Here is an 18,531-nt window from a genome sequence, read left to right as displayed (position 1 = left end):
CCACGAATCATATGTGACCAGGGCAGACCCAGGCCCCACAGAATTAAAGAACTCAACTGAGACTAGAACTGGCACCCAAGAGACAGGGTTTGACATTTGATTCCAAGTAAATTAACTGCTGCTTTAAAGCAAAATGATTTGTGTGTGTATGTATATATATTTATGTGTTCAGTTCAGTTCAGTTCAGTTCAGTTGCTCAGTCATGTCCGACTCTTTGCGACCCCATGAATCGCAGCATGCTAGGCCTCCCTGTCCATCACCAACTCCGGGAATTCACTCAGACTCACGTCCATTGAGTCAGTGATGCCATCCAGCCATCTCATCCTCTGTCGTCCCCTTCTCCTCCTGCCCCCAATCCCTCCCAGCATCAGAGTCTTTTCCAATGAGTCAACTCTTCGCATGAGGTGGCCAAAGTACTGGAGTTTCAGCTTGTACACACACATAAAGATAAGTATGCATGTATATACACACGTAACACTCCTTAGAGGAATACAACAGGAACTAGAGTCTTTAAAAAGCAACATGCACATTTTTACTCTGTTACACATATTTTCTAATTTTCCTTGTCATGGCTTCTTAGCCATCATTTAAAAGTGGACATTTAATTTCCAAATACATGGGTTTAAAAAAAAAAATATGCAGAATGCTTCAGACACAAATCAAAATTACTTAACATAAGAAAAAGAAATGCGACATACTTCCAGGAGAAAAGACCATAGAAAATCATCCTGAAATGACCACACTCTTGGCATGAGAAGAGAAGGATTTTAAAGCAGCTCTTCTAACTGGAAGGACAATATGCTCATAATGAAAAGACAGAAAATCTCATCACAAAATGTATGAAACTTTAAAAAAAGTTATATTAAAAAAAGAAAAAGTAGAAATTACTTAAAAAGGAAAAATGCAAATTTTACAACAGCAAAGTACAAAAATGAAAATTTTAAATTCACTTAATGGACTTAAATAGGAAAATGAAATGCCTGAAAAAGAGTAAGTGAACATAAATTCATAGAAACTATGCAATCTGTAGAAATGGTATAAAATACAACAGTGATCTGATTTTGACAGAGGAGTCACAGGAATACAATAAGGAAAAGAAGGAATACAAATGATGTTGGTGCAACTAAATATCTATATTTTTTTTAAAAATGGAAGCCTTAACCCTTAATCTCACATCATCAACAAAATTACTGAGATAAAATATATAATTATACATAAAAGCCAAAACACTGGGTTTTAGAAAAAAATCTTCAGGTTAGTCAAATTTTTTTTCCCAAGGATTCAAAAAAGCAATAACTATAAAATTGAAAACCGATAAATTAGGCATTATCAAATTTTTAAAATTTTATGCTCATCAAAAATGTTACTAAGAAAATGAATGGGTAAGCCATAGGTTAGGAGGGATATCTACAAAACATTTATCTGATAAAGGACAGGTCCAGAATATATTAAAAATTCCAGCAACTCAGTAAGACCCACAAAATTTTTTTTAAATGGGAAAAAGATATAGACACTTCATAAAAAAGACATATGAAGAAGCAATAAGCAAATAAAAACTTTCTCAACATGCAAAATGAAACTACAGGAAGACATCATTACGCATTAACAAGCAGAGCTAAAATTAACGACTACCAGCACCGGCAAGACGGGCAGCAGGCAGCACTCGCACACACCACTGCTCCGAGGGAAAACGGCGCACCGTCCCCGGAGAAAAGCCTACTGTCCTCAGAACGCTAAACGTGCCGTCCACTCTATGCCTAGGTATTTCACACACCACTGCTCCGAGGGTAAAAGGCGCACCGTCCCCGGAGAAAAGTCTACTGTCCTCAGAACGCTAAACGTACCGTCCACTCTATGCCTAGGTATTTCCAATACTAAGTAAACACTCAAGAGAAATTAAAATATAAGTCCACAAACTATATTTATGGTAGCTTGATAATAACTGAACCTAGAACCAACCCAGGTGTGAATGGGAAAAGGGAAGAGAATTCTCAAAAGAGAATGGAAAAAGAAATTGTGGTATATTCATACAATAGGATACTACTTAACAACAAAGGCTGAACTACTGATACACTCAGTAGTATCTCAAAATCATGCTGAATGAAAAGAAGTCTTATACAAAAGGGTTTATACTGCGACTCCATTAATAAAACGTTCTGCATCAGGCAAGCTTATACAGTAAAATATTAATTGCAGTAGCTAACTGGCTGTACGAGTGTTTGTATAACATTCTTTCAACCTTTATTTTGGAATTTTCTTATTAAAACATTGGAGAAGCATTCTAGCACTCTTAAGGATTTATTTTCCAAATAAAACAGTAACAAGGACATGGATAGTTAATTAAAGGGCAACACTTAGTTACAATATTTACAATATTTGGGGTTTTTACAAGAGTCTGCTTATTCTTTTAACTACTTGGCTTACTGGGTAAATATGCCATAAAATAATTAAAACAACTTATTATATACAAGATCAAAAATTGTCACAAAGTAGTAACTTTGATAAATGCATACTTAACTAGAATAAAAATGTCAAAAACACTTAGGTTTCTTTAAGGAAGGCTGTGGTCTGTGCTCAACATACAATCTTAAAATGAAAGTTCCTGTGTTTTGAAGAAATACCATAATCATCAATATTGTCTTCAAAAGAAGTAGTATTTTATAGGGTTTTAGAAAATCCCACAAGAAATCATAATTTACATGATTAAAAATAAAATAATATTTATCATACGTACGTACTTGAGGAACGTTGCTATCCACCCACTTGGAATTTGGTAAAATATCATCCCACAAAATCAGGCATCGAGCAAGCGTCTTAAAAATGAAATACAAAAAAATTCATTACAGCAGGGGAAGTTCACAGATTTTGTAATGATAATACCAGTAACAGAACAATTTAAGAATCAGTTCCCAACTGATGGAAATTTTCAAAATAAAGCTAAGTATATAATATCAACCGAAGCCACTCACTAAAACAAACTGAAAGTTTACTGGGTTGGCCAAAAAGCTCGTTCACATTTTTACATAAGATGTTACAGAAAAGTCCAAGTGAAGCTTTTGGCCAACCCAATAGAGGTATCACAAAAAAATCTAAAATTGAGTTGTTCATCATCGAAGTTTGGAGAAGTTGGAGAAAAGTTTTTAAAACTTGCCCCATAAATGAAAAGCCATAAGGAAAAGAATCAGTCTACAGAATTTAAAGCCTATCATATGCTAAAAACATACATTTAAATATCAAGAGGAAAAGTTTGAGGTAGTTTTGTCAAACAATTACTGTCACAAATTATACCTTTAATAATATTACTGCATTCCTAAAAATAATGAAAAAAATGTAAAACAAAAGAAGTAATGAAGCCCCACTGAGTCACTGCTCATTAGGAAGTTTGAATAATAATGTGAAAAGTTAAAATGTTACTTCAAGTATTACATATCAATGTGGTTGCTTTATTTAGCAATTCCTACAGCTATATTTGGGAATATTCAAAAGAATACTACCAGTTATACACACACATGACGGATTAACAGTAAAGGCTTGCTTACGGAGACATTTTATATAGATTCCTCAAATTAAGAGAAATGAAAAACCGCGAAGTACCATACCCTAAGCAAGAGGAATTCTGGCTTCACGAAGTCCAGCAAATACATGGTGTCTGGAGCGCGGAGCCAGTCTGCGATGGGCCTGTCGGTGGTGGATGCCAGCAAGCGTTATTGCCCAAGAAGAGAGTAGACAGTCAAGAATCACAAGACACATTTCAGGAATTTTCTTTCCACTCCAACTACCGCTCTATTTTTTTCTCACAATACTTCACATCCTCCAAAGTAATATCTGGTACGTATGTATGCCTTACTATAAGCTAAGTATTTGTTTTATTCACTGAAACATCTCCGGTGCCAAGAAGGCAATGACGTATGCTTTCATCTAAACAGTAGATGAATAAATCTGCTTTTACCCTTAATTTTGCTAACATTCACTTTGTCTAAAAAAGGAATTTACAATATTGAAAAATTTCTTGAATCTCAGACAGTGTTTTTAAATCAAAAGAGTCAAAACCCAACTTACTCTATGCGAAATATAAAAGAATAAAAAGCCAAACATCAACTTTCAAGTGCCAACACTAGTTATTAGGGTTGGGAAGGCAGAAGGTATGGTCATTAAGAAAGCTCTTGAATTAAGCAGAAACCGTTTTTATGGATGGGAACCAGGACTATAACAATGCTAAGTATTTCTGATTTCATCAGTTCTCACAACATGCAAAATCAATGAAAAGGAATTTGGACACTGTTTGATTGTCAGTGACGTCAACTATAAAAATGAATAGAAACTGGCAACCGTATTGTCAGATGTTGAAATAACTGGCAGTATTTGACAGCACTAAAGCCAGGCTGATCTAGCACAGTTTTACTGTTAGTAAACACAGTAAGATAATTTAGTGTCACTACTGAGGTCAGAGTGGGGCTTCCCAGGTGGCTAAGTGATGAAGAACCCACCTCTCAATGCAGGACATGCAAGAGATGTGGGTTTGATCTCTGGGTCAGCAAGATCCCCTGGAGGAAGAAATGGCTACCCACTCCAGTATTCTTGCCAGAAAATTCCCACGGACAGAGAAGCCTGGCAGGTTACAGTCCACAGGGTGGCAAAAGTCAGACATGATTAGGCAATGGAGCAATTCAAAATCAACTGAGGTCAGCCAGGCAGTGACTGTCATGGCAAGGGATGGGTGGGCAGACACGGTACCTGTTATTGGTTTTTAAGTAGATCATGGCCAAAGCGAGAGTGGCACCTGGACAAGTCACATCCACATTTATGGTATCTCCTTCCTATCAAAAGAAAAAGTTTATTTGTGTAAAAGAGCTTTGAATTACTCTAAAATTCTTCTGAATGCTAGCCATACTTAAAATGAACATATCTACAAATGCTGATATGAAAATTACCATTTCTTAAACTAATTCCTTAGTTTCCAGAACTCTGATCTGTTGCTTGATCTGGACCTACCTTGATCTGGTAACTCGGTGACTTATGTTTCTCTCTGTGCATCCCAGCTTGAAAGCGCCTGTGGCCCCCAACCATGTACTGATAGAGCTGCTCGGGCACGTTGAGGTCCGACATCCCTATCAGGTTGCTGCCGTGCTGGAGGACAAAGGAACAGGGTGTGAAAGGAGATTTTACAGAGTAAGATCCCGAACATACGCCCATGACAAAGCACCAAGTAACTTCAAAGCTGGGTATTCAGGTTTTTTAATCAATTAAAATAAACATTTCTCATGAGTTAACACTCAGTCTACTAATAATTCACATTAAAATTATATAATACACATGCAGACAAATTAATACTTTCATTCCATAAAATACACAAAAGCTTCAAAATATACTTAATTTTACTAACAGCTAAAGAAATTGTTATGTAGGTAAATGAAACCTGAACTATAAACATCTCAATCCCTTCATTATTGTGCCTATGAACCATTCCAACAATAATAACCATAGTAATAAAAATAACTTTCTGAACACTTAACTTTCTTCCAGGCACAATTCTGTGTGTTTAACATGGGTTCACTTACTTAATATGACGACAAGCCTATCAAACAGCTGCTGTTTTACAGGTGAGAAAAGGAGGCACCCAGATCGCACCCACGGTCACACAGCTACTAAAGAGCAGCAGTGGCCCTGAGACAGGGCAGCCTGGTCCCAGTCTAGGGAGGCGCTCAACTACCGACAATACGGTAGTTAAATGATGAGACTCTGGTCACAACCAGAACTCAAGTCCCAATTCTCAGTGCGATGCTTGTTTCATTGTATCATCTGCCCCCTTACCTCATGTGTCAGATGTGAAGAGTCAAAAACCTAACTGACAGCTTTCTTTATATAATTTAGTTTCAGTATAACCCTGTATTGGAACCCACAATCTTTAATCAAAGAACCCACATTCCAGCTGACACAGTCATTTAATGAAATGTTTCTGGTAATTCTATACTGTGTCTCCTGAATGGGGTTAAAGATGGGTCAGAGTGATACTGCATTCGGTAACAAAACAGCTGCTAACAGGGCGACCTTCTGGGATATCAGGGTGCCAAAAGACAACTTTGGTTTATCTCTAGTAACTTCTACACTCTTGACGCTTCCCACCAGACTCATGTTTTCACTGGTTTCTGACTAACAGGGCTGTCACTTCTTCATCTTACGTCTTGAAATCTGTCTGACAAATTTCATTCCTAGGGTACATTCATAAGCAGTTACATCTAAGCTGGGGTCAAGAAACCTGAAAGCCCTACTCTTCACTATAATTTCTCTCCATTTCCAAATATGACACTTAGAGAAACATCCAGAAAGAAGAAAAGAGCTCAGAATCAGGGTCAGCTAAGGCAGAGCAGTATTCAGAGTAATGTGTCCGGGTCGTTTGTCTCGACAAGCAGATGTTGTCACTAAAGCACCTGAAGGCATGAACTCTGCTTACCCCCAAGCAAACCATGCCCAGGGCTAAACCAGCAGCCAGCGAGTACGATTCTCTGTCGGTGCAGTACTCCATTTCTGGACCAGGGGGCCGTCCTATAAAACATAAAGCAACACAGGTCAAGCTGGTCTCTTAAGAGCCTAAGTCGTAAAAGTTTTAAAGCTAACTTTCCAGTAAGTTGCCTAAGAGCTATGAATTCAATATAATCCCACTGAGAAAGATCTGACATTCTCACAAATGTCCACTACTTTTGGTTTACTACAAAATAAAACCCAAACACGGTTCTTCTAATTTGCCAATTTGAAAGGAATGACCTTAAAATACTGCAAAACCTTGGGCTTTATAATAAAACCAAAAAAAATTACCAAAAAGTAGGAAGAAATTTTAAATGGGAGGAATGCTCAAAAAAGCTTTAATTTGTAATTTCTTTCCTCTTTCCTTTTGTTGTTTTACTATTTTCAAATCCATTCATTAGATGTGGTGTACACATGTTCAAATACTGATAATGAACAGGAAGGACACTTCAAGTATTTAAGAATTTTAATTCTTAACTATGCAGTTCAGTTCAGTCGCTCAGTCATGTCCAACTCTTTACAACCCCATGGACTGCAGCACACCAGACTTCCCTGTCCATCACCAACTTCCAGATCCAGACACTTATTTTGAATCTAGATAATACTAAGCTTTACTATGATAGAATTTTTCTGTACTGATGCCAAAAGTCTGACTAGATGTAAAATTCACACTTTTAAAAAGTACCCTTTAATTCTAACTCCACCCCCTTTAATGCAGCAAAATGTATTTATATTATACATATAATGTATTACATCCCCAAAAAAGTTCACATTCCTAGAATTTCATCCCTAGAAAAAAAAAATTTTTAAGAGAACAAAACAATTACACATGTGCAATCAGTAAAATGTTTATTGCTTAACAGCAAAGAATTAAAAACCACCTAAAACTCCTGAAAATAAGAAAATGATTGGGCAATTTACAGAACATCAACTCAATGAGCTATTATACAATATAAAATTGATTTTAAAAGCTATTTTTGACAATAATATATGAAAAGGGCAGTACAAAAATGGTATGTATATGGTGACTAATTATACAAAGAGCATATGCCTATGAATCCACATGAATCTTTTACAGGTAATATACAATCTTCTATATACAAGATGAAAGAGCTAAGGCTGTGAGACATGTGTGATACTGGCATTAGATATCATCATGATACAGCCAAAGAATGTATTGCTATTGCTATTGCTAAGTCACTTCAGTCGTGTCTGACTCTGTGTGACCCCATAGATGGCAGCCCACCAGGCTTCCCCGCCCCTGGGATTCTCCAGGCAAACACTGGAGTGGGTTGCCATTTCCTTCTCCAATGCATGAAAGTGAAAAGCAAAAGTGAAGTCACTCAGTTGTGTCTGACCCTCAGCGACCCCATGGACTGCAGCTTACCAAGCTCCTCCATCCATGGGATTTTCCAGGCAAGAGTACTGGAGTGGGGTGCCACTGCCTTCTCCGAAAGAATGTATACTACCCCATAAATGAATAACTTTTTAAAGTCAGTCCTGAGGATCTTCTGACTATTTCTCAGACCAATCAGTTAAGCTATTATATATTTTGGTAATAGGAAATTTTATTTTGAGAATAACTTATTTCACCACTATAGTAGAAACAGAGGAAAACAATAGAATGGGAAGAACTAGAGATCTCTTCAAGAAAATTAGAGATACCAAGGGAACATTTCATGCAAAGATGGGCTCGATAAAGGACAGAAATGGTATGGACCTAACAGAAAATATTAAGAAGAGGTGGCAAGAATACACAGAAGAACTGTACAAAAAAGATCTTCACAACCCAGATTATCACGATGGTGTGATCACTCACCTAAAGCCAGGCATCCTGGAATGTGAAGTCAAGTGGGCCTTTTGAAGCATCACTATGAACAAAGCTAATGGAGATGATGGAATTCCAGTTGAGTGATGCACTGAAGTGCCAGTAAATTTGGAAAACTCAGCAGTGACCACCGAACTGGAAAAGGTCAGTTTTCATTCCAATCCCAAAGAAAGGCAATGCCAAAGAATGCTCAAACTACTGCACAATTGCACTCATCTCACACGCTAGCAAAGCAATGCTCAAAATTCTCCAAACCAGGCTTCAACAGTACATGAACCGTGAACTTCCAGATGTTCAAGCTGGATTGAGAAAAGGCAGAGGAACCAGAAATCAAATTGCAAACATCCACTGGATCATCGAAAAAGCAAGAGAGTTCCAGGAAAACACCTACTTCTGCTTTATTGACTAGGCCAAAGCCTTTGGCTGCGTGAATCACAACAAACTGTGGAAAATTCTGAAAGAGATGGGAATACCAGACCACCTGACCTGCCTCCTGAGAAATCTGTAGGCAGGTCAGGAAGCAACAGTTAGAACTGGACATGGAACAACAGACTGGTTCCAAATACGGAAAGGAGTACGTCAAGGCTGTATACTGTCACCCTGCTTATTTAACTTATATGCAGAGTACATCATGAGAAATGCTGGGCTGGATGAAGCACAAGCTGGAATCAAGATTGTAGGGAGAAATATCAACAACCTCAGATATGCAGATGACCACCCTTATGGCAGAAAGTGAAGAAGAACTAAAGAGCCCCTTGATGAAAGTGAAAGAGGAGAGTGAAAAAGTTGGCTTAAAACTCAATATTCAGAAAACTAAGATCATGGCATCTGGTCCTACCACTTTATGGCAAATAGATGGGCAAACAATGCAAACCATGACAGACTTCTTTTGGGCTCCAAAATCACTGCAGATGGTGACTGCTGCCATGAAATTAAAAGACACTTGCTCCTTGGAAGAAAAGTTATGACCAACCTAGACAGCATATTAAAAAGCAGAGACATTACTTTGCCAACAAGTTCAGAGCTATGGTTTTTCCAGTAGTCATGTATGGATGTGAGAGTTGGACTATAAAGAAAGCTGAGCGCTGAAAAACTGATGCTTTTGAACTGTGGTGTTGGAGAAGACTCTTGAGAGTCCCTTGGACCGCAAGGAGATCCAACCCATCCATCCTAAAGGAGATCAGTCCTGGGTGTTCATTGGAAGGACTGATGTTGAAGCTGAAACTCTAATACTTTGGCCACTTGATGCAAAGAGTTGACTCATTGGAAAAGACCCTGAGGCTGGGAAAGATTGAAGGCACGAGGAGAAGGGGACGACAGAGGTTGAGATGGTTGGGTGGCATCACCGACTCAATGGACATGAGTTTGAGGAAGCTCCAGGAGTTGGTGATGGACAGGGAGGCCTGGCGTGTTGCAGTCCACGGGGTCGTGAACAGTTGGACACAGCTGAGCAACTGAACTGAACTGGTAGCACACTACATAGTTGATTCCAATTCGTTCCTGCCCCGCAGTACTCCTGTATAAACATCCACTCTCCCGACAGAGTCTCCTAGTGTACGTGAACACTCGTGACTGGCTTTGACCTAGGAGCCTGGCTGGCATAACATAAGCAAAGGTGTAAAATGTGCCTCCATTATTTGGTTCTCCACTTGCCCTTCTGTCATCACCACAAAAGCAGCACACCCTCCAGTCTGGGTCCCAGAAAAAGTCATTTGGAGCAGAGTCTGAGCATCAGACCCATAGATCTAGAGCTTGTAGCCAATAGGCCCGGGCCAATTTTGTGGCTATCCTGAAATACATGTAGAAAGATCCTGAACAGGGCAGAACGAAACATGTAAGTACATATCTAAATTACTGAATGCACTAATAATGCTAAGAGCATCTCCATTTGTCAGAAAAAGATGACAACATCCAAGACACATTTCCAAAAAATGTAGACTCAGCTGAAAACACAGAAACTAAATTTCATCACTAACGTACCCACTAGTACATAAAGGAGAAAAGGAGGAGTCAAGCACTCCCATTCTGTCAGAAGTACTGTTGTCCAAGAGAATAAACACTGTGCTTTCAGGGATCAAATCAACTTCGAATTTTAAGTGCAGACCATTGCTGGACAAGGCCTGGCATAGACAGAGCAGGATAAACAGCACGCTCACGTGTGATTTTAAGAGCACAGGCGGGAATTCCAGGGCGGTCCAGAGGTTAGGACTTTGCGCTTCCACTACTGGGGTCCTGGGTTCAATCCCTAGTCAGGGAACTGAGATCCCTCAAGCCGCATGGCATACTCCCTTCCAAAAAGAAAGACCACAGACCACCTCATTAAATGGGGCCATGGAGGCGCAAATGGGCGGGCAAACAGTGAGCATGCAGACTAACCACCTGCAGAGTAACACAAGTCTTGGAAAACACTATCTGTAATTTTTTCTTATTAGTACAGCTCTTTCTATGCTTACAAAACCTACTATTTTTTCCCTCATTCTTATAATCTTACTATTTTACTTTGGCTCCTGTGGAATGGGAAATAAACATGAGACCGCAGCGCATCGAAGTCCTACCTATTTCAGCCAACAGGACCTCCGCGGTATGCCTGTGAGCCGTCCCTTGATAAACAAGGCCGATGCCAACCACTGCAGCCACCTGGACATTGTGAGGAACGTCAAGCTCTGTGGACGTTGGGGGCAGGAGAGCAGGAATGTGGATGCTGAGAAGCCGGGTAACTGACATATCCATGGTGCCTAGTTTAGCAGCAGCAACACCAAGAAGCAGTCCAATGCTTGTCATCTCATGACCCTAAGACAGAGAAGAGAATGAGACGTAAGTCACTACCAAAACAAATATGCAACTTTCATAAAATACTTCCTGCCAGTAATTTTATTAAGTACTTTTATGTGACAGGCACAATGAGAGGCTCCAAGAATACATAAGCAAAGTAAATAGAAATGGTTCTTGTTCTCATGAAGTTAGTGCCCTTGGGGGAGAAAATGTGTTAAGCTAAAAAATATATATTATCAAAAACTCATTTAATGAAAAAGTAAATATTACATGAATATTTTAACAGAGCCTAATTTATTTTAATTGAAGTACAGTTGATTCAGTGTTGTGCTTAATCTCTGATGTACAGCAAAGTGACTCAGTTATACACATACATACATTCTTTTTTTATATTCTTTTCCATTATGGCTATGTCACAAGACTGGATATAGTTCCCTGTGCTACACAGTAGGACCTTGTTGTTTATCTTCTAACTGTAACAGTTTGCATCTACCAGCCCCAACTCCCCGTCCATCTCTCTCCTTCCCCTTTTCCCCCTTGGCAACCGCAAGTCTGCTGTCTATGTCTGTGAGTCTAATTCTAACAGAGCCTAATTTAGATTAAGAGGAACTGGGGTATCACTAGAAATCTCTAAATAGTAAACTTACAATAGAATGAGTACAAATTAGCCAAGAAAAGTGGCAAAAGTTGGGGGACGGGTGTCACTGAGATTTAGAAAGTAAGAGAAAATGATGTCAGGTGAGGGAATATATGCAGATAATGCCAAGATGATTCAAAAATAATGATGCTTGCATGACAACAAGCGTGTCAAGACAATTCAATGGGAAGAGTTTTTTCATAAAAAGGTGCTATGACAACTGTAGAGCCACTTGCAAAAGAATGAAATTTCATTTACTGAAATACCTTACATTAAACATAAAAATTAACCTCAAGATGTAACTAAAAGTAGAAAACTCTTAAAAAGCACAAGTGTAAATCTACATAACAAGTATACACCCAAGTGACCTTGGGTTAAGCAATAACTGATTAGGTAAGATACCAAATGCACAGCAACCAAAGAAGAAACAGATGAGTTGTTGCCACTGTTTAGTCGCTAAGACATATCTGATTCTGTGACCCTACGGACTGTAGCCCGCCAGGATCCTCTGGCCGTGGGATTCTCCAGGCAGGAATACTAGAGTGGGTTGCCGTTTCCTCCTCCAGGGGATCTTCCCGATCCAAGGATCAAACCCACATCTCTTGCATCTCCTGCACTGGCAGGCAGATTCCTAACCAACTGTGTCACCTGGGAAGCCTAGATGAACCAGATTTCATCAAATTAAAAGCTTTCGTGCTTCACAGACACTATCAGAAAATGAAAAGACAACCCAAGAGACAGCACAATGGGAGAAAATTTTGCAAATCATGTACCTGTTAATGGTCTGGTATCCAGAACACATAAGGAAGTCTTATAACTCAACCAATTAAAACTAAGCAAAGAATGTGAATAGACATTAGTCAAAAGACCACATATAAACGACCAATGAGCACATATAAAGATGTTCACTATCATTAACCATCAGGGAAATAAATGCAAATCAAAACCACAATGAAATATTACTTCACACCTACTGAGGTGACTAAAATTAAAATGACAGATAACAACAAGTGTTGGCAAGAATGGACAGAAATTGGAACCCTTATGTATTGCTTGTGGGATTATAAAACGATGCAGCCACCCTGGAAAACAGTTTGGTAGTTCTTAAAAAATTTAAAAAGGGCTACCAAATGACTCAGCAATTCTACTCCTAGAAATATACCGAAGAAAAACGAAAACATTCATCCACACAAAATGTTCATAGTAGTATTACAGATAACAGTCAAAAAACAGAATAAACTCAAACGTCCATCAACCGATGAGGAAAATAAAGTCTATCCATACAATGGATGTCTACTTAGCAATAAAAAGGAACGACGAGCTAGTGCACGGTATTAATATAACATGAACAAACTTGAAAGCGTTACAGTAAGCAAAAGAAGCCTCCCATAGGAGACCACCTACTGTTTGGTTTCATTTATATGAAACGTCCATACTGGCAAATCCACAGAGACAAGAAGTAGATGAACAGTTTGTCCGACTGGAGGGAGAGGGGACAGCTGACTGCTACTAGGTAGGGGGTTCCTTCACGGGGTGACGAAGATGTTCTAAACTTAACAGTAGTGATGGATGCACAACAACAACGTGACTATAATACAAACCACTCGTTTTAGGCCACGAGAAAGAGTCTGGTTTGCAGAGGAGCTAAAACAGCCAAGCCCTACGGTTGGAGTGTGAAGAGCAAAGGAAAGAAATGCACAGAGTAGGTTGGAGAAGTGAGTAGGATCACACAGGTTCCAAAAGGCACATTAAAAGCAACGGAAGATCACTAAACAGTTTGAGCAGGAATGCGATCTGTTCCAATTTATGCTTTAGAAGGATCTCTCTGCCTGCTGAGAAGAATGCACTTAGAGGGACATGACTGAAGAAGAGCGCACAGGACCCTGAGGAGCTACAGTAACAGCCCTGGGGAGGAGCAAGGCCAGGAGCCAGCAGCATGAGTTCTCACTTTGGTTAGGTAGTCGTGGATATTGAGAGTAGCCAGCTTGGTAAGGTGCCCGTTAAGGCCCAGGGCCATGAGAAAGCCAGCATACTCATTGGCTAGCTCGGCATGCTTGGGCTTATTGTAGACGATCCAGGCCGAGTCGATCTGGGAGGCAGGGGCTATCTTCAGGCCCGCAGCCACACCATTGTGGAAGCTGGCCCAGCTGGTCATGTTGGGGGGCACGTCGATATTCCCACTGTTCAAGTCCACTGTCGTGTTCCGAGGAGGGGCCCGCCCTAGGCAGACAAAATGTAAAACAGAGAGTGAAAATTCAGAAAATCAAAATTGTTACACTGATTTCTGAGAACAAAGATCACTTTGCTGCATTCAAAACCCTTAGCCCCATAATATCTGGGGCTACATGAATAATAATTTCAATATGAAATTGATAACAATGATATTAATTTCAAATGTACCGCCCTACTTTTCTCTTCCTCTCTAGATGTTAAGAAAACATGGTATTTTCAAAAAGACAAAGACTTTTACAAATTTGCTCTATCTCTATCTCTTACGTATATGTCTCTCTATATATAGTAATCTAATTATATGCTATTAGTAAAAATTCCAAATTGCATTCAAAGATACCTATATAAAAAAACATCATTTTATACACTTGAGTTACCCTGTGAATCAGAAAAGAGTATTCACTAAATTTAAATCTATGGTCAACTTACTGAAGAGCAAATAAACTGTTCATAATGCTAGGCTCCCTATGAATTCCTTTTCTTGAGTGTTTTGATTCTAATCTACACTGTGTACTTGCAAATACTGAATTCTCTGTATATTTTTAATGTTCTATAATAGCTTAAGTCATGGATGAATAGTTAAAATAAATATTCTAAACACTGCACAAAGTTATACAGTTCACTAGAGGTTTGAAACATGTTCTGAAAGTTATGTAAATTTTAATTAGATGCACAGTGTCTTATTTGTAAAAGTCTATATACACATACACACACATACAAAGACACAGCATAAAATAAAATATATTTGCATTCACCATTTGCTTTCTGTACCTAAGAGCTAACTCAAATGCTGGTCTGTGAGAGTACCACATTGGTGACAAGTTCATGACAGGCACTTTTACTTTCTCAAAAAGGGCAGAGAGATTAATAATGAAACAGCAAGTAAAATTTCTAAAATGACAGTTCATCACAAACATAAGACACAATACTGATAATGCAAAAAGAACTCCACTAAACATATAATTCATCGTTTTCCTTTCTCACTGACCCAGAGTTTAACATACCAGTTAAATTCAGCTTAGGAATAGGCAACGGTTCTGTTGGAACGGGATGGTATGAAAACAAGGTGAACATTCCTCGTCCTACTGGGAGAGCCATAGTCCGCTGACACAACTGGAGCAATCTATAATTAAAATTAAAGCCATTATGTGAAAAAAAAATTTAAACAGACAAACAAACTGGAATGTAATCTGTAGTGAATATTTTAAAAGCAGCAGTGCTGTGAAAGGTGAAGCCACATCAAAGTAAATCCCTACAAAGATGTGGGTCAATCATCTGAACATGGTTATTCTTTTTCACACTCTGACTCCCATTAGAGGGCTTCCTCTATGGCTTAGCAGGGAAAGAATCCTCCTGCCAATGAAGGAGAGGCAGGTTCAATCCCTGGGTCGGGAAGATCCCCGGGAGGAGGGCACGGCAACCCACTCCAGTATTCCTGCCTGGAGAATCCCATGGACAGAGGAGCCGGGTGGGCTACAACCAAAGGGCTGCAAACAGCTGGATACAACTGAGCACCTAAGTACGCATGCACTCCCATTAGAAAGTCTAAGAGGGAGACGCGTTCCTCCTTCTGTTTCATATTCACTTTGAATTAAAACCAGCTTTCTATAAACCAAGCCAACTCTCCCTAAGTATTCAAAAAGAAAAACCTAAAATTCTATTTGAAATAATGCTAACACTCTCAGAGGCAAACACAGGGTTTGTCGGGTTTCCTCACCGTGCTACTGCCAGTTTAGCTGGGACCCTCCTCTCATCCTTTTTGTGAACACAGCCCTACTGCCACCTCCAACGCCTACACACAGGAGAAAAAAGAAGTCCTTGTTTTGGAGGTGAGTGGATTTCATGGTGTCCCCGGAACAGTGAAGTCATCTCATCTACTTGATGGCCAGGATTTATGGAACTAATAGCACTGCGTTAACTACGTTCAAGGTTAAAATGGCTTCTCCAGGCTATGTTTTTGTTTAGTCACTCTAGTTTATCTCACTCTTTTAGGACTGAAGCCCTGCCAGGCTCTTTTGTCCAAGGGATTTTCCAGGCAAGAATACTGGAGTGGGTTGCCATTTCCTTTTCCAGGCTATACTTTGAAACTAATCCACTATTTTTTAACTTGCTTCTATGTTAAAATAAGTGGCATCAAACAGAAATTGTGGAAGTAGGAGCATTTATATCCAGGAAATAATACATGCTAAATCTGAAGACACAGAAATATCCTTTCTGAGGCTAAGAAGAAGCTAAAACTCTCTCTGCAGACAAAGCTGTTCACAGGCATGCTCTCTCCCTTATTGTAAATGCATACACCTGCTTTCCTCATTCACTGGGGAGGAACACTTCACTGTAGTAAGATGACTCTTTACGAGAACACTGCCCCACAGTAATTTGTCATCAGGGAAATTCAGAATTAGGCCAGAATGCTACATCCCAAAACATTTTTAGCAGAAACAGAATACATAATCCACAAAATTACAATAATGAAAACAAAACCAGTATACCCGTTCCACTTAAGATGCAGCTGATTTTAAGATGCATCACTATTTCATGAGGTTCTAAGAAAGAAAAAGCACTGCCAACTAAACCGTAACACCTACAGACACCCACAGACTGACAGATAATCTGATTTCAGAAATGTGAAAAGGTTAAAAAAAAAGATCAGCATCACAAAATCAATGACCTCGGATAACAAAAATGTCTGACGGCACTGAGCTCTACGATGTGCCCAGCAGTGCTCTAAGCACTACGCACAAACGGCCCACTGGATTCCTGAGCAGCCCTGTGAGGTGTGAATGAATGCTACCGTCATGCCTGTTCTTCCAGCTGAACAAACTGCGGCAGCATTCAGTAATTTTTACTTAAATTCCGGCAGCTGATGTTTGCCTTCACCTGTTCTCTTTCTCCTCGATGAACTCGTGGTCACTGAGCTCGGGGTACTGCACCACATTGACGCGGACAGGATGTGCACTCTGGAGAAGCCTTCGCACGTCCTGCACCCGTAAGTCTTCGCTCCATATTAGCGACATCACCTCCTGATTCATGTCATTCATGCCATCATCCTCCTCCTCTGTTTCTGTTCCTGAAGGAACATCTGATGAGAGCACCTGAGTAACAGACTTGGTTGTAATACTAACTTAAAAACCAGCCAACACGCATTTGTTGAACATAAGAACGCACAGGGTGAGGTACCAAGTCTACATCAAACAAAAAGCATACGCCAAAGCAGGGCTGGCCCAGGTTCCCCGGGCATACGGGGCTCCTACCTAGAAATCTTTAATTGTATTGTATTGCCTACAATACAATTTAATTAATTGTATTGTAATACAATTGCCTAAATACAATTTAATTAATTGTATTGCCTACTTGGAAAGATTCTTTACTCAGCCAAGGGGAAAGCTTTCAACTTAGAGTAATAGTCAGGAGGCTGATCCCACAGAAAGGAATATTCTAAATAAATTATAAAAATCAAACTATATTCTAAATATTCTGAAGAGGAAACATATTACTGGCAACACAAGATTAACCCCACACAATGTTACTAAAGAACCGACACCAATTTAAATACTGTCTTTAATTAGCAGAAGAAAACCACCTGGAAAGGTATCAACCAAGGGCTGGAGGAGGTCCGACTAACACTTTCTCACTTCCATGCTTTAAACAGAATGGATCATGGTTGGTTTTCCCTTTTCTTTTTTTGTCCTAAGTATGTTCCAAGTATGTTTCTTAAAAGGAAAGGAATTAAATGCAGCAAAACAAGTGAGGAGAGTTAATTGCCTGCTTATCATTCTGTCCTCATAAGCTCAGCATGTGCTTTAACTTCCCAGGCCAAATGATTCAATCAGACTTCAGAACAGAAGAAATAGCAGAAATCTTGTTTTCTCACACTTTTCTACTCCTTTCACAAAATATTAATTCCTAGATGAAAGGCTAAAATCTTGCAACATTTAATGTGGAAGCAACATTAACCAGGAAAAAGAATACTGGAAGATACGACTAAAAATCAGTCTGACTTTAGTTGCTAAAAATTTATTATAATTTCTATGGAATATCTAATTTTAAAAGAAACTATATTCCAATTGGTGAGTCAGCAATAAAATATAGACCCAAATAGCTGATAAATTTGAGACGAGTTACAAAACATAACCTCAAGTAACTGAACAAACTGAATTTAGCCAGAATTTCTTAAAAGGACATATAAATACAGATAAACGATTATCAGTATCATTTGGCTTTAAGGCTAATGATGGTCTCATTCATAGTAACAAAAGAGGTCTAAATGCTAACGACTTAATCTTGGTTGAGGGAAAGATAATCATATTATTAACAAAAAATTTTGGTTTTCTGTTTAAAATAAGACAAACACTAATTCACCTAAAACTTCTTACTTAAGTGCAGATTAAAAGATAGATGGGGGCTTGCCTGGCAGTTCAGTGGTAAAGAATCTGCCAGCCAATGCAGGATATGCAGATTCAATCACTGGGAAGGGACAAACCCCGGAGTAGGAAATGGCAACCCACTCCAGTGTTCTTGCCTGGAGAATCCCATGGACAGAGGA

The 18,531-nt window shown here is 39.1% G+C and overlaps 1 protein-coding gene across 5 annotated transcripts in view; it reads right to left on the bottom strand.

Annotated features, from left to right (window-relative positions):
* The window catches only part of ANAPC1 (anaphase promoting complex subunit 1), a 99,299-nt gene that overhangs the window by 32,189 nt on the left and 48,579 nt on the right, over positions 1–18,531 (bottom strand). For all 5 annotated transcript variants that reach the window (XM_027554519.1, XM_027554522.1, XM_027554518.1 and 2 more), the window contains exons 26-34: positions 16,866–17,080; positions 14,993–15,111; positions 13,708–13,979; positions 10,906–11,140; positions 6,452–6,543; positions 4,993–5,127; positions 4,735–4,817; positions 3,600–3,678; positions 2,739–2,813 (exon numbers count right to left, since the gene is read on the bottom strand). In XM_027554519.1, the coding sequence (XP_027410320.1) occupies positions 2,739–2,813; positions 3,600–3,678; positions 4,735–4,817; positions 4,993–5,127; positions 6,452–6,543; positions 10,906–11,140; positions 13,708–13,979; positions 14,993–15,111; positions 16,866–17,080 (1,305 nt within the window). The remainder of the gene's footprint in view (positions 1–2,738; positions 2,814–3,599; positions 3,679–4,734; positions 4,818–4,992; positions 5,128–6,451; positions 6,544–10,905; positions 11,141–13,707; positions 13,980–14,992; positions 15,112–16,865; positions 17,081–18,531) is intronic.

Source organism: Bos indicus x Bos taurus, chromosome 11 (genome assembly GCF_003369695.1).
Source record: "Bos indicus x Bos taurus breed Angus x Brahman F1 hybrid chromosome 11, Bos_hybrid_MaternalHap_v2.0, whole genome shotgun sequence".
NCBI lineage: Eukaryota > Metazoa > Chordata > Mammalia > Artiodactyla > Bovidae > Bos > Bos indicus x Bos taurus.
This window is presented reverse-complemented; position numbering and strand designations above follow the sequence as displayed.